Source organism: Saccopteryx leptura, chromosome 2, assembly GCF_036850995.1.
Source record: "Saccopteryx leptura isolate mSacLep1 chromosome 2, mSacLep1_pri_phased_curated, whole genome shotgun sequence".
In the NCBI taxonomy this organism is placed as follows: Eukaryota; Metazoa; Chordata; class Mammalia; order Chiroptera; family Emballonuridae; genus Saccopteryx; species Saccopteryx leptura.
In genome coordinates, this window is record NC_089504.1 from 8,099,069 (window position 1) to 8,113,365 (window position 14,297).

Here is a 14,297-nt window from a genome sequence, read left to right on the forward strand (position 1 = left end):
GGGAGCGCTGACTTCAAGGACCATGGACCCCCCCTTGGCCAGGGCCCGACTCCTGAAAGCTCCCCTTGGTGGGCTGTTAGGGTGATTGTTTTCATCTGCTGTTAAAGTGATTGTTTTTATCTGCCTGCCGCGGGGGCTGCCAGCCAGCCCTGGAGAGGGTGGGATGGGAGGGTGGGGTGCATGGGGAGACAATCCTGGAGCCTAGGGCCTCCCACCCCACTGCCGCCCCCCTCCCCAGGGCCCCCCACCCAGCGACAAAGCTCAGGGCACTTCCTCTCTGGCCTGGCAGCCAGCCTGGCCCAGCCCCTTCTCTAAGGAAGCGCGTTTCCTGCCTCCCTGGCCCGGCTGGATGAGCCAGGAGCTCCCCACTGCTGTCGGTCGTCCCTCAGCCTCCATCTGCAGCCCAGACCTCTGCCGTCCACAGGAGCCCAACACCCCCTTCCTGCTCATCCCTGGGCCAGCGATCTCCGGCCTGGCCCTGCGCCCTGTGCCCACTTCTCCTGACCAACTTGGCCGCCACCTTAGAAGGCTGGAGCAGGGAAGCCGTCGTTCCGGCCGCCTGCTCCCTTCGGGTCCCTGCGCGAGCCCACGCCAGCCCCCGCTCCTGCCCGCAGCCCTGCCCCTGGACACCGGATAAGGCCCGGCGAACAGAGCCCTGGGTGGACAGCATGGACTGCAACCCGCTCTACCCGGTCATGGCCCTGCTGCTGGCCATCTGCAGCCTCAGCCCCACAGGTAGGTGTCCAGGGACCTGGGGTGGGGAGACTAGGCTCCTTGTGTCCTGAGCTCGTGCACAGGGGAGCTGTCCTGGGGGGTCTGGACAGCCCAAGGCAGATGCCTTAGGCTGACCAACCATCTTGGTTCAGAAGGACCAAAAACTTTCAGCCCTAAGAGTCTCGGGCAAACAGAGGTGAGTTATTTCTCTTACTCTGGCCTCCCAACTTCCCCCCAGGAAGCCCAGGTCCTAGAGTGCTATGCAGCCCTGGAAGAGTCTCCTGCCCTCTCTGGGCCTTAAGTTTCCCATCTGAGGACCGAAAGGACAGGAGGGCGTGAGGCCTCACGTTTGGAGCACGGGCTCTGGACTGTGGTTACTCCCTTGCGGTGTGATCTTGGGGAAGGACCTTCTGAGCTCTGAGGAAAGTGGGGATGGGAACGGACTAACCTCGGGCTGGTGGGCAGGCAGGGGTTGAGGCACTGTTTGTCGCGAGCTCTCAGGACGGCCAGTTGCTTCCGTGTTGTTGTATTATGATTAGCCTTAAAGCCTCCACCCTCACCTTCCCTGGGTCTGTGAGTGGCGCCCAGACCCCTTCTGAAGGCAGCATCTCCACGGCAGCTGCCCCTGCTCTGCTCCCCGGGAAGCCTGCAGGATGGGGGTGCAGCCTCACACCAGGGCTTCTGTGGGGGCTCCTCAGCCTGGGGGCGTTTCCAGGGGGTCATGACCTCTGCTGCCTTTGAAAGCTGCCCAGATGAAGGGCCCTGAGGAGCTGGGGACTCCCAGTCCCTCATCCCAGTTACTGAGGCCTTGCTGTGGCCCGCAGACACATCCACCTGAAGCCACAACATGCCCCTGTGGGCACCCCGTCAGCTGTGGCACACCCAGGCCCTCCCTGAAGGACCTGGGAGGCAGCGAGAAGCAGAGCAGCAGCAATGGCCATTCCCTCCCTGCCGTAGCCAGCGCCACAGCGTTTTAAAGCCCCTAATCCTTGGTCTCTAAAGTCCTGACCGCTGCCTCACTGACAGACAGGAAATGAGTCTCAGACACTTAGTGACTTAGCAGGGATTTGACTCCAGGAATGTGGCTCCCGGGTACTCTCACTCCTAACCACCAGTGATACATCAACCCGTCTTGATATAGCTCCTGATCACCCTGCAAGATGGCTGCCCTCATCGCCCCATTTTACAGGACAGGAAGTGGAGGCTGCCACCACCCCCCCACCCCCGCCAAGTTCGCACAGCTGGATAGGAGCTCTGAGCTCCACAGCAGATGCCCTGCCTTTCTCCCGCCAACTCCCACATTTCTAGCCCAACAACACTCTCTCTCCGTCGTCAGAGAAAGAGCCATGCAGACCTTTAGGGTCTGGTTTTATAGGATCAAAGGCAGCAACATGCTGGCAAATAGTTAATAACAGGGGTGAGGGGTAGGGGGTAGTACTTGGTGTCACTGTTCCCACGTGGCTGACTTCCAGCTGCTAACTCACTAAACCTGGACTTAGTCCGAGGTGCCCAGGAGGACACCCTTGTCTAGGGTTTCCGTCACACACAGACGACAAATGTAGATAACCGCAGAAACACAGATAATAGTGAAACGGAGTAAAAGAAGTAGGAAGTAAGAAACTTGATATTTATTACCTTTAAAAATATACCTTTTATTTCATTGTAAGCTTATAAAATTTAATTTTTAATAATGGCTGTGTTTAACAGCTGGTTGGAAAAGCTCCCGACAATTTATCAATCTGCTCCTGTGAGCAGGTCCTAGCTCCCAGTGATCGCAGGGTCCCAGGACATTCCAAACCATCCAGCCCATTCGCTTACAGTCTGGGAAACTGAGGCCCATGGAGGGCAGATAAGAGCCTGGCCAAGGCATGGAACCCAGACCTCCATGCTGGGGGTGGGGGGAGGGTGACCCAAGCATTCTCATTCAGGCTGGAGGGGGTGAAAATGGGTTCAAAACAGATCCTAAACCAGGTCCAGCCTTCTGAGAAGAGCTTGGCAGAATCTCTCAAAAACTAGAACTTGTAGTAACAACCCAACCTTCCGAAGTCAGGCCTAAAGAGTTACCGTATTTTTCACGCCATAAGACGCACTTTTCCCCCCCACAAAAGTGGAGGAGAAAACGCCTGTGCGTCTTATGGAGTGAAATATATGGTATTTTATGAAATATTTTAACATATCATTTGGTTCAGAATATTTTTTTATTTTATTTTCCTCCTTAAAACCCTAGGTGTGTCTTATGGTCAGATGTGTCTTATGGAGTGAAAAATACGGTACTTACCCAGCTCTGTAAAGACATATAGTCCCTAGGTAACTGTAACAAAAACCCAACAACTGGAGACTACCCAAATGTCCATCAGCCTGGCCGCCATTAAATGAATTATTATGCAGTGTAATATCATGCAGCCATTATCAAGAAAAAGCTAGATCTGCCCTGACCAGATAGCTTAGTTGGTTAGAGCATCATCCCAAAGCACAGAGGTTATGGGTTTGATCCCCGGTCAGGGCACATGTGGGAACAGATCGATTTTCCTCTCTCCCTCTCTCTCTCTCTCTCTCTCTCTCTCTCTCTCTCTCTCTCCCTCCCCCTTCCTCTCTTGCTATAATTAATAAATAAAAATTGAAAATAAAAAGCTAGATATATGTCTACACTGCAGTGGACAGATATCTCAGATGCACTATTAGGTGCCCAAACAGCAACGATTCATTTTTTTTTTAATTTTTTTATTTATTCATTTTTAGAGAGAGAGGAGAGAGAGAAGGGGGAAGGAGTAGGAAGCATCAACTCCCATATGTGCCTTGACCAGGCAAGTCCGGGGTTTTGAACCGGCAACCTCAGCATTTCCAGGTCGACGCTTTATCCACTGCGCCACCACAGGTCAGGCGGCGATTCATTTTTTAAAGAACAAAACAGTAATAACATACAATATACCAGGGGTCGGGAAACTTTTTGGCAGAGAGAGCCATGAACACCACATATTTTAAAATATAATTCCTTGAGAGCCATACAACGACCCGTGTACGTTACGTATTATCCAGTAAAAATTTGGTGTTGTTCCGGAGAACAGCTGTGATTGGCTCCAGCCACCCGCAACCATGAACATGAGCAGTAGGAAATGAATGGATTGTAATACATGAGAATGTTTTATATTTTTAACGTTATTTTTTTTTATTAAAGATTTGTCTGCGAGCCAGATGCAGCCATCAAAAGAGCCACATCTGGCTCGCAAACCATAGGTTCCCGACCCCTGCAATATACACAGAGAAAGTCCTGAGGTCGTTTTTGTGTTTTCTAGCATCAGGATTTTCACCTTTCTAACATACTCCTTTTTGTCATGTTGGATTTTTTTTTAAAGAACAAATATGTGTCAATGGCTAGGTAGCTCAGTTGGTTAAAGTATCATCTCGACATGCCAAGGTTGCAGGTTCGATCCCCGTCAGGGCACATACAAAAATCAACCTATGAATGTATAAATAAGTAGAACAACAAATTGATGTTTATTACTCTCTCTCTCTCTCTCCCTTCTCTCTCAAATCAAAAACTTAAAAAACAAAACAAAAACCAAACAGATAGAGATTTTTAAAAAGCAATGTAACTATACATTTTCTTCAGTCTGCTCCTTAAAGAAAATAAGTATGAGGAAAAAAATTGTTAGCATTCTGGTGAATTGCTTACTAGTTTTTCTCTAGCTTTTTATTTTTTTTAATTTTTTTTTTTATTTTTTACAGAGACAGAGTGAGTCAGAGAGAAGGATAGACAGACAGGAACGGAGAGAGATGAGAAGCATCAATCATTAGTTTTTCATTGCGCGTTGCAACACCTTAGTTGTTCATTGATTGCTTTCTCATATGTGCCCTGACCGCGGGTCTTTAGCAGACCAAGTAACCCCTTGCTGGAGCCAGCAACCTTGGGTTCAAGCTGGTGGGATTTTTGCTCAAACCAGATGAGCCCGCGCTCAAGCTGGTGACCTTGGGGTCTCGAACCTGGGTCCTCTGCATCCCAGTCCAACGCTCTATCCACTGCGCCACCACCTGGTCAGGCTCTCTAGCTTTTTAAGGTAATTTTAATGCAGGTGGATTAACATTCAGGCATTTTGTGTACCTTTCTTATGTTCCAGAGGTTTCTATGCTGTCATGTAGACTCCAAATCATCTCATTGTAGTTCTGGAATATTCTTTCCCTTAAATGTGCCCTCTATGGTTTGCCTAATAAATTCCCTATTGTTGAATATTTAGGTGGTTTCCCCTTTGGGGCTAATTATAAATACCACCTCCGTGCACATTTTTGGTACATGCACCTTTTCCTGTGTTTTGTAGTATTTCAGTTGGATAGAGTCCCAGAAGTGGGGATGCTGGGATTCGTGGCCTGTGTTGGGTGGCTGGGATCAAAGAGTATTTCTTAAGAGTGGATGAGTGTTCAGTAGAGGATGGGTTACAGGCGTGACTTGGAGTCTCTGTGCCGCTGGCCACCTGAGTGGCAGTCTGAGATTCTCTGGAGAGGGGGCTAGTGACCCAGGACAGAGACCACAAATATCTACATTTTAGACACTGCATTCCACGGCAGCTTCTCTTGTGCCAGGAAGGAAAAGAGGTGGGAGCAAGAGCTGTGGGAGCCAGGAGAGGCTGCGTCCCTGGGGCCAGCGGGGTGTGACCATTCAGATTCTCTCTCACCTCAGCCAGACCGATGGTGACAATAAGACCCAGAGGAAAGAGAGACACATATCTCAAGGTTACAAGTGGTCGGTGCTGGGTCCTCTGAGGACAGACCTGGTCTATCTGCTTAAGGGCCTGAGAAGGAATCTGGACTAGAGGGAGGGAACCACTTCTGTGTCCACAGGCCATCAGGCAGCTCTGTGTCTCTAGACCCAGTCAGTGAAGGAGGACCTCAGGCTGGGGGCAATGGCAGGTCCAGATCTCAAGCCCAGGCTGTCTGCTCCCAAGCCCAGCTGCTTTCCCTGTGCCTTTGGTGTCCTGGTGTGGGGGTGTGGAGAGCTGACTGCCCTGGCTCTGTGCCCTCTCCTCCTAGCTCCTAGCTCCAGCCTCACCTTCGGAGCATCAGCCCTGGAGGCTGGAGAGGACTCTCCTCCAGGGCTGCGCTGACTCCGGTACCTGTGATGGGAGTGAGGGGAAGAGACACATATAACGGCCAACATTCACTCAGTGCTCACTGTATGCCAAACGCTGTTCTAGACCTGGCACGTGTATGATCAGACTCAACCTCACAAAAGCCCAATGAAGCAGACACTCCTGACACCCCATTGACAGCTGGGGTGACAGGGGGCACAGGCCAGGGAAGGTATCTGCTAGAGTAACGCAGCCCAGATATGAGCATCTGGGGCGCGAGCCCTGAGCCTAACTCCTGCACCAGACTGCCTCAGGGAAGATGATGAGGAGCTCTCTGTTGCCAGAGCTTCTCACCCTGGGCATTCGGTCCCTTTCCTGCGCCACACGTGGCCCTCCCACCTGGAGGGCAACTGGATCGGTTCTAATGGGATTTTCACAACAGGGTTTTCAAGAATAAACAGAAGTTGACCAAGTAGTCAATAAAGGAAGGTCATTGGTTCGGGAAAGGGCATGGCAACGGCAATGGACAAGGTCTGTCTGAAGGCAAAGCTCACATCTCCCCACTGACTGGGCAGAAATAACCATGGCAGCAGTGGCCAGTTCCTGCGCAATGCTCACGCGTCAGGGTCCTGCTTAGCACCCCGTATGAGTAATCTTACCAACATTTTCACCAACTCAATGAGAATCATCTCATTTTACAGATAATAACACTCACCCATGGAAAGGAAGCTGGAGATGGCAGAATCAGGATTTAAACCTTTGGCATCTATCAGATCCCTGTAGTTTATTTTTGTTTTATTTTGTTTTTTAATTTTTATTTATTGATTTGAGAGAGAAAGGAAGGAGGGGAGAGAGAGAGAGAGACATGATTTGTTGTTGTTCTACTTATTTATGCATTCATTGGTTGATTCTTTTTTTTTTTTTACTTAGAGGTAGGGAGGCAGAGAGATAGACTCCCGCATATGCCCCCACCAGGATTTACCCAGCAAGCCCCCTACAGGGCAATGCTTGGCCCATCTGGGGCTGCAGGTCCATTGCTCAACAACTAAACTATTTCAGTGCCTGAGGCAAGGCCATAGAGCCATCCTCAAAGCCTGAGGCCAGCTGGCTTGAATCGAGCCATGGCTGTGGGAGGCGAAAAGAGAGTGAGAGAAAAGGGAGGGGTGGAGAAGCAAATGGGTGCTTCTCCTGTGTGCCCTGACCTGGAATTAGACCTGGGACATCTACATGCCAGGCTGACGTTTTACCACTGAGTCAACCAGCCAGGGCCCATTGGTTGATTCTTGTATGTGCTCTGAACAGGGTTTGAACCTGCAATGTTGGTGTATCAGAACGATGCTCTAACCAACTGAGGTAGCTGGCCAGGGCAGAATCCTGTACTTTTAAACTCCACTCCAGGTTGTAGAGTATGGACTTGACCCTGAGGGTGTTGGGGAATTATGAGAAAGACTGGAGAAAGGAGTGTTAAGGCCTTGCTGGCAACCAGGCCCAGGGGGAGTGGTTGGAGTAGGAGCTAGGAAATCTGTGAGGATATAATTGGACCCTGAGCCCTGGCCAGACAGCTCAGTTGGTTAGAGCATCAGCCCGAAGCTCAGAGACTTCCAGTTCGATTCTCGGTCAGGGCACATACAGGAACAGATCAATGTTCCTGTCTCTTCCCCCATCTCCCTTCTTCTCTCTAACATTAATAAAATAAACATTTAAAAGAAAGAAGCAGAAAAGACCCTGTCATAAAGGATCTGCCCTGGTATTACAAAATAATCACAGGTCACCTGCTGGGGCCCAGGCTCTTCCCGTGGGTTACCTCACCAAGGCAACACGCGGTCTGCTAAGTGGGTACGGGGTCTGCAGCTGGCTGGCTGGCTTCAGATACAGGCCCTGTCACTCAGTAGCTGGGTAACCTCGAGCTAATTCTTGTACCTCCTTGAACTTCAGTTTCCTCGTATGTCAAAGGGTTATAATAACATCTCCCACTTCATGGGCTGCAGGGAGGATCCCAGGAATGAGCTCGTGTAAAGCCTCGAAACTGTGCCTGGTCCCAGTCAGCATGATGGAAGCTGTTTTGCAAGTGAGGAAACTGAAGCTCAGAGGAGTTAGGCTTTTGCTCAGGGCGGCCTGGGATTTGAGGCAGAACTGGGATTTGACCCAGGATATCTGACTCCAGAGATGCTTTTCTTGACCATTATCATCTGTGGACTCCCAAGGTTCTAGGGGTGGCCATTTGGAAAGCCCCAAAGCGGCTCTGTGCTTGGGAGTCGGGGAGGAGGCGGAAGGGGTCAGGGGTGGGAAGGTGGCTCCCAGCGTCTCTCACTAGGCCAGCCGGTCACCCAGGCCCCCAGTGGCACCTCCTCCAGCTCAGGTCCCGAGAGGCCCTTGTGTTTCCCTTGGTGCCAAGGGATTGTTTTCGGCTCTGTCTGGGCCCGCCTCCGGCTCCAGGAGACAGGCCCCGGGCGTCACACTCCCTCCTGTCTCCCCATTCTCGTCTGCGGGGTGGGGGCGGCCAGGATTCGAAAAGGCCCCAAAATAAATGGGCCTCTTATCTGATCTCCCAGCCTGGCCTGTTATCTGATCATTACATAATGGCTGTGCTGCTGACGGCATGGAGGAGGGTGGTCCAGGCGGCCCAAGGCAATCGGGCGATCTGGGAGGAACTGGGGGTTCCTGGAAGTCTGGGGAGAGGGCAGGGAAAGTCCGAAGGGAAGGAGGAAGGCGCTGTGCTAATCCGCGGCCCAGACCCCGGGTCATATTGGGAGAGGTGGGTCCGAGGCCCAGCCTGGTCAGCTGCGTGCAGTGCGTCTCTGGCACTTTTAGCCTCACTGGGCCTCAGTCTCCCCATCTGTATAGGAGGCGCTTGGACTAGGTAACAGCCTCAAAGTGTGTGTTCACTGATGGGGACAGGGAGAGGGTGGGAGCTCTGGGGGGCTTGGTGGGTCACAGCGGGTAGGGAAGGAGAAGATGGTGGCAGCCCTTGAGTCTACCAAGCAGAAGGCTCTGGCTGACCTGAGACGCAAACCCTCTCGGAGGCCCCTCCCTTGTAGACTGCCCCATCACACCCCTTCCCTGCCTCCCAATTGGAGAGTCAAGCAAATGTGACAGAGAGAACTACCAGAGGCTCTTTCTCATGGAGTTCTCCCAACAACCTCTGTGGATCCTGTGCATCTATTCTTACTGTCCTTAGACAGACAAGGAAACCGAAGCCCAAAGTGGCGAAATCATTCACCAACTTTACATAGCTAGTAAGTGTTGGGCCTGCGATTCAAACCCAGGTCAGCCTGGCTTCAGGGACCTTGCTTTTCACCAAAACGTCGTATTACCCAGGCACTCTCGTGTCTCTGACGCACAGGACAGATCTGGGGCCAAGGACTCGTAAGGCCTGGATTGCCGTGGTGGCCAAATGTCCTTGTCCTGCACTTATCCTTCCCAAGATGTTGCTGGTAGACCTTGCTGTGCAGCTGGGTCGGCCATCTTATGTCCCTCGCTGATCTCTGGAGGTCCTGAGCCCAACAAGGCGGCGGAAAGGTGGGGAAGAAGGTCAGGTTAGGCAAGGGGACGGCCTCACGGCCTAGGATTCAGAAGCTCCCCACCCCCCAGCTCTGAGCTGGCGTCCTGAGTCCAGTTCCTCCGCGCCCAACTTTGATCTCCAAGAAAACAGGAAGTGAGCGCGACAAGATGGAGACACAAACTTCCAAACAGTCTCCCCTTCTCTGTCCTCCTTCCCTCCTCCAGACCCCCCCCTGCCCCCGGCACATTCCTTGGGACGAGGTGTAGGGGCCTCATTTCCTCTTCCTCATCTGCTGGGTCAGGGTGAAATTCCATTCCCTTCCCTCAGGACCGCGCTTCCGGCAGCCCTGCGGCAGGCTCTGCAGCCTACGACAGCCGCCCTGCAGACCTGCGCCGCCCTCTGGCTCGCTCTGTCCTGTGGAACCGGGAGACTCTCATCTCCCCTTGGCCCATTTTGCCTGGCCTCCTTGAGGTCCGCGATGGGAAGTTTTGTCTCCTGATCTCAGCTCTCATCTTCCTTTGGACTGACCCAGCCTGTAGACTTGGGTGCATGAACGTGTGGGCCCTGCTCCACAATTAGGGCTGCCGGTTGTAGCAAGTAAAACGTAGGATGCCCAGCCCTGGCTGGGTAGCTCGGTTGGTTGAAGTACCATCCTGATGTACTGAGGTTGTGAATTCGATCCCTGGTCTGGGTGCATGTGGGAGTCAACCAGTAAGTGCATGAGTGGGAGGAACAACGTATCAGTGTCTGTCTCTCCCCCTCTCTCTCCCTTCTGCTCTCTCTCTCTAAAAATCAATAAAATAAAATTTCAAAATTAGCCTGACCTGTGGTGGCGCAGTGGATAGAAGCGTTGACCTGGAATGCTCAGATCGCTGGTTCAAAACCCTGAGTTTGCCTGGTCAAGGCACATATGGGACATATGGGAATTGCTGCTTCCTGCTCCTCCCCCCACTTCTCTCTCTCTCTCCTCTCTAAAAAAATGAATAAAATAATTTTTTAAAACATATTAAAAATGTTTTTAAATTTAAAAATATGGGATGCCCAGTTAAATTTGAATTCCATATAAACAATGAAAAGTCTTTTATATAGTTATGTCCCATGCAATATTGGGGATATAGTTTAAAAATTATTTATTTTTTACTGATTCAAATTCAACTGGGATTCCTACTTTTTACCTCTCAACCCTACACCTAGTGGTACTGTGACTTCGGGCGTTTCCTTTCTGAGCCCAGTTTCCTCATCTGTGGACGCATGGAGTGATACTCACCTCGTAGGGTAGCGGAGAAGGTGCAGTAAAGCCTGAGCCAGTGCCGAGCACCGAGCAGGCATTCAGAAAGTGGGGATCATTGTCACCACCTCACTCTTATCTGGCTCTCTCTCCGGCTGTGCTTCCCTCACAGGTCTTGCAGAAACAGTCCATTGTGATCTACAGCCTGTGGACCCCCAGGTGACATACACCACAAGCCAGGTTCCTAAGGGCTGCGTGGCTCAGGTCCCCAATGCTACTGTTGAAGTTCACGTCCTCTTCTTGGAGTTCCCGAGGGTGAGTGCCTGGTGGCAGCGCCGGGTGGGGACTTAGAGGTAGGCCCAGGGCCAGTGGGATGAGGGGGTCTTCTTGGTGGCTGTCCATGGAGCAGTGGACAGAGTCTTCAGCAGGGCCCCTGCCAGCAAGGTGACATGGACATCTCACAAGGCCTGTAAAAAATGGCATTTCTGAGGCCAGCGTTGGGGTAATCCTTTGATTGTCACCAGAAGACCCAGGTAGGAAGGGCTGGGTCTGGCCAGTGACCAGGTAGAAAAGAACCAGGTGAGCAGTGGAGTGGGCCAGGTGAGCTGTTGTTCGTGTACTTCCAATAATAGGGAGCTTCTCAGCAGACACGGCTCCGCTCTCGGCAGCTCTGACTTTGAGAAGGTGCTTCCCTCAGTGGAGCCCAATCTCCCTCCCTGGAATGTACTTCACCTGGCAAGCGGCCACTCGGAGACTGCAAGCCAGCAATGCCGGTGTTGGAGACTGTCCTCCCTCCTGAGGACCCTCCGGAGGGCCGCCTCTTAGATTTTCTAAGTCCCTCTTAGTGACACATTTATTGGGCATTTACTAAGCAGTGCTAGCTACTGTGCTAGGCCTGTATGTACCAGGAAGTGAGTTAAAAAATCTTAGCATAGATTAAGTCTTCCAAGGACCCGTCTGGTAAGGTCTGTTATTACTCCCATTTTTCAGGCGAGGAAACTGAGGCAAGCCTAAACGGTTAAGCAATGTGTCCAGGCCAGAGTTCACACTAGATCCCCAGGGACTCCAAGCAAGGCTGTCACCTGCCTCCCCAGAGGATCTCAGTGTTCGGGCGGCGTCTAGCCCGCCTGGGACGGTGACCACACCTGGTTGATGTGGCCTCAGGTCCTGATAGCGATTTAATGGTGTCAACTCAGGGTAAACTTGTGGCCAACTTGCCCCCGAAACTGTTAAGTTGCTCTGTGTTTGTGCAGTGATAAGACAGTGCCCAGACCCCCAATATCGGGGGGCCTGCTCCCCACCGCCCTGCCTGCCACGAGGACTGTGGGCCTCGATAATCCCCAAACCACAGATAGTGCCAAACACACGTTATGTGGTTTTCATAGCCATTGTAAATTTTTTCAAGTTTGGTGATGATCTGGAAAATAAGATTGCCTTCTGTAAGTTCATTTTGTTTGTTCTGATGTTCAGGTCGCTGTGCCTCCTCTGGGTGACTGGGACCCCCCCCTTCCTCATGAACCAGAGTCAGAGGAAGGCCCCCTGCCATGCGCCCAGGTCTGCGAGAGGCAGGTGTATGGACACACAGCCAGGGTCCAGGCGGTCGATGCCTCCTTGGTCAGTGCAGGGCAAGCGTACCCCAGCTGCTGTGGGATTAGGCAGGGCTTCCTGGAGGAAGCAACAACAGTAAAGACAGCCGGGAGCTCCCTGTGTGAAGGAGGTGGAGGGGCGAGCGGAGGATAAAGTGGGTGCACATGCAGGGGAGGGGGCGCTGGCTGGGGTCGGCATGTGGTTCTCTGTGGCAGTAGCTTCCCGTTCACCTCGAGGCAGGGTTGGGGAGATGGGGGTTTTCAGGGGAGTGGCAGGGTGCCACTGTAGCTCAGGTTACCCTAGAGCCCGTGACAACAGAATCCGGGAGCCAAGCTGAAAGCTCGAGGACTGCCCGGCACGTTTGTTTGCAGGGGTGGAGGAGAGGGCTGGGGTCCGAGCCTGGGCTCTCCAGTCCCGGGTCTGTCCAGTGCTGGGTGTGCTGCGGGGGTGGGGGCGGGGGGCGGGGACTCTTCACCCCACTCTCCAACAGGCACTCCTTCACCCCACTCTCCAACAGGCACTCCTTCACCCCACTCTCCAACAGGCACTCCTTCACCCCACTCTCCAACAGGCACTCCTTCACCCCACTCTCCAACAGGCACTCCTTCACCCCACTCTCCAACAGACACACATTTCTTGTGCTCAGGGACTCACCAAAGAATTACAGTGTCAGAAGCTGGGCCGGGGCTTGGCATATGCCAAACAACTATTGGATGTGTGAGTGAATGAGTGGGGTAGTGACTGCTTGAATGAATGAATGAATGAATGAATGAATGCCCTGCTATGTGGCCTTGATGCAGGCGTCAAGAACATGGGTTCTGGAGCCAGACAGCCTTCAAATTGAACCTTCGCTCCCCCGTTTATGGAAGCACAACCTTGGGCCACCTCTCCAAGCCTCAGTTTCTCCCAGGGCAACCTGGAGACGATAGTCCCCACCTTTCAGGGAGATGGAGAATCCAATGGGACAGCAGCAAAATACTGAGCGCAGGCAGCCCCTGGCGACTGCTCGACACCCAGCAGCCGAGCTTGTTATTATTATAACAGTTCCTCTCTGGGCTTCGGTCTCTCCTATAAATACCCTCATTTTGCCAGGCACACTGCACTTTGCAGAATAGCCTCACATCCGTGAATTAATTTGATCCCATAAAGGTTATTGCTCTCAGGCAGCTGAGGCAGAAGTTGTAAATCCATTTTCAGAGGGGACAACTGATGGAGGCCCCCACTCTCTCTGGTGCTCCTGGCCCCCCTGGCCCGAGAGTCAAGCCCACGATCCCCCCAGATCCTACGGAAGGACCTGTGGTTTTCTTGGGCAGCACCTTCCTCACCAGGCAGGTGAGGAAGAACGTCCAAGAATGGAGTCCACGGCCCCACAGGCCCACCGAGCCGGTCCTCACCAGGCGCCTGCGCTGATGGTGCCAAGAGAAAGCAGACCCAGCCTCTGCCCTTGAGCCAGTCCCCGGCCGGGAGAGGCCAAGGTGTGCATGAGCAGCCCTGGAATTAAGCGGTGGAATTGGCAATGGGGGCAACAGGGGGAGGGGGCTGTGGCCCTCGGGAAGACAAGCCCTGAACATAGAGAGAAGGTGGAATTGGCAATGGGGGCAACAGGGGGAGGGGCTGTGGCCCTCGGGAAGACAAGCCCTGAACGTAGAGAGAAGGAGGCTTTCGGGAAAATGGCTCCCAGTGTCCAGCCGGGTAGAGAGGGAGGTCAAGGGCATTACAGGCAGAGGACACTGCATGAGCAAAATCCTAAAGCAAGAGACACGACTGGCAGCAGGAGCGTGGGTGGTGGCGGTCTCAGCAAGTAATCCAGTCCTTCCCAACCGACGGTCGCCTTCTTCAAGCCCTGGCACAGAGACCCGCTTTCCCATCCATCCCTGCGTGGCCTCTGAGTCCTCAGATTTCCTGTGCGTGGGCGGCAGATGAGCTGTGGCAGCCAAGAGCCTCAGGGAAGAGAGGTTCAGGGTGTGTGTGTGTGTGTGTGTGTGTGTGTGTGTGTGTGAAGTTTACAGACAGGCAAGGGGGCCACTAGGCTGGGGCTGTATCTTGCTGGGTCCCTGAAGGGCAGGCCGGAGTCTGGATTCCGGGAGGGGGCCCAGGGTCACATCCTGATCCGTGGAGACAGGAAACCTGGCCTGGTGTCTCAGCGGTTCCCGTCAGGCCAACGGTACTGATTTGCTGTCCTCCTAACAAACCCCAGGCAGCCAAG

The 14,297-nt window shown here is 52.9% G+C and overlaps 1 protein-coding gene across 2 annotated transcripts in view; it reads left to right on the top strand.

The window, feature by feature from the left end:
• The first annotated feature begins 329 nt into the window (after nt 1–329).
• ENG (endoglin) overlaps nt 330–14,297 on the top strand; it is a 34,536-nt gene continuing 20,568 nt past the window's right edge. For both annotated transcript variants that reach the window (XM_066367072.1, XM_066367073.1), the window contains exons 1-2: nt 330–735; nt 10,677–10,819. In XM_066367072.1, the coding sequence (XP_066223169.1) occupies nt 669–735; nt 10,677–10,819 (210 nt within the window). In that variant the 5' untranslated portion in view covers nt 330–668. The remainder of the gene's footprint in view (nt 736–10,676; nt 10,820–14,297) is intronic.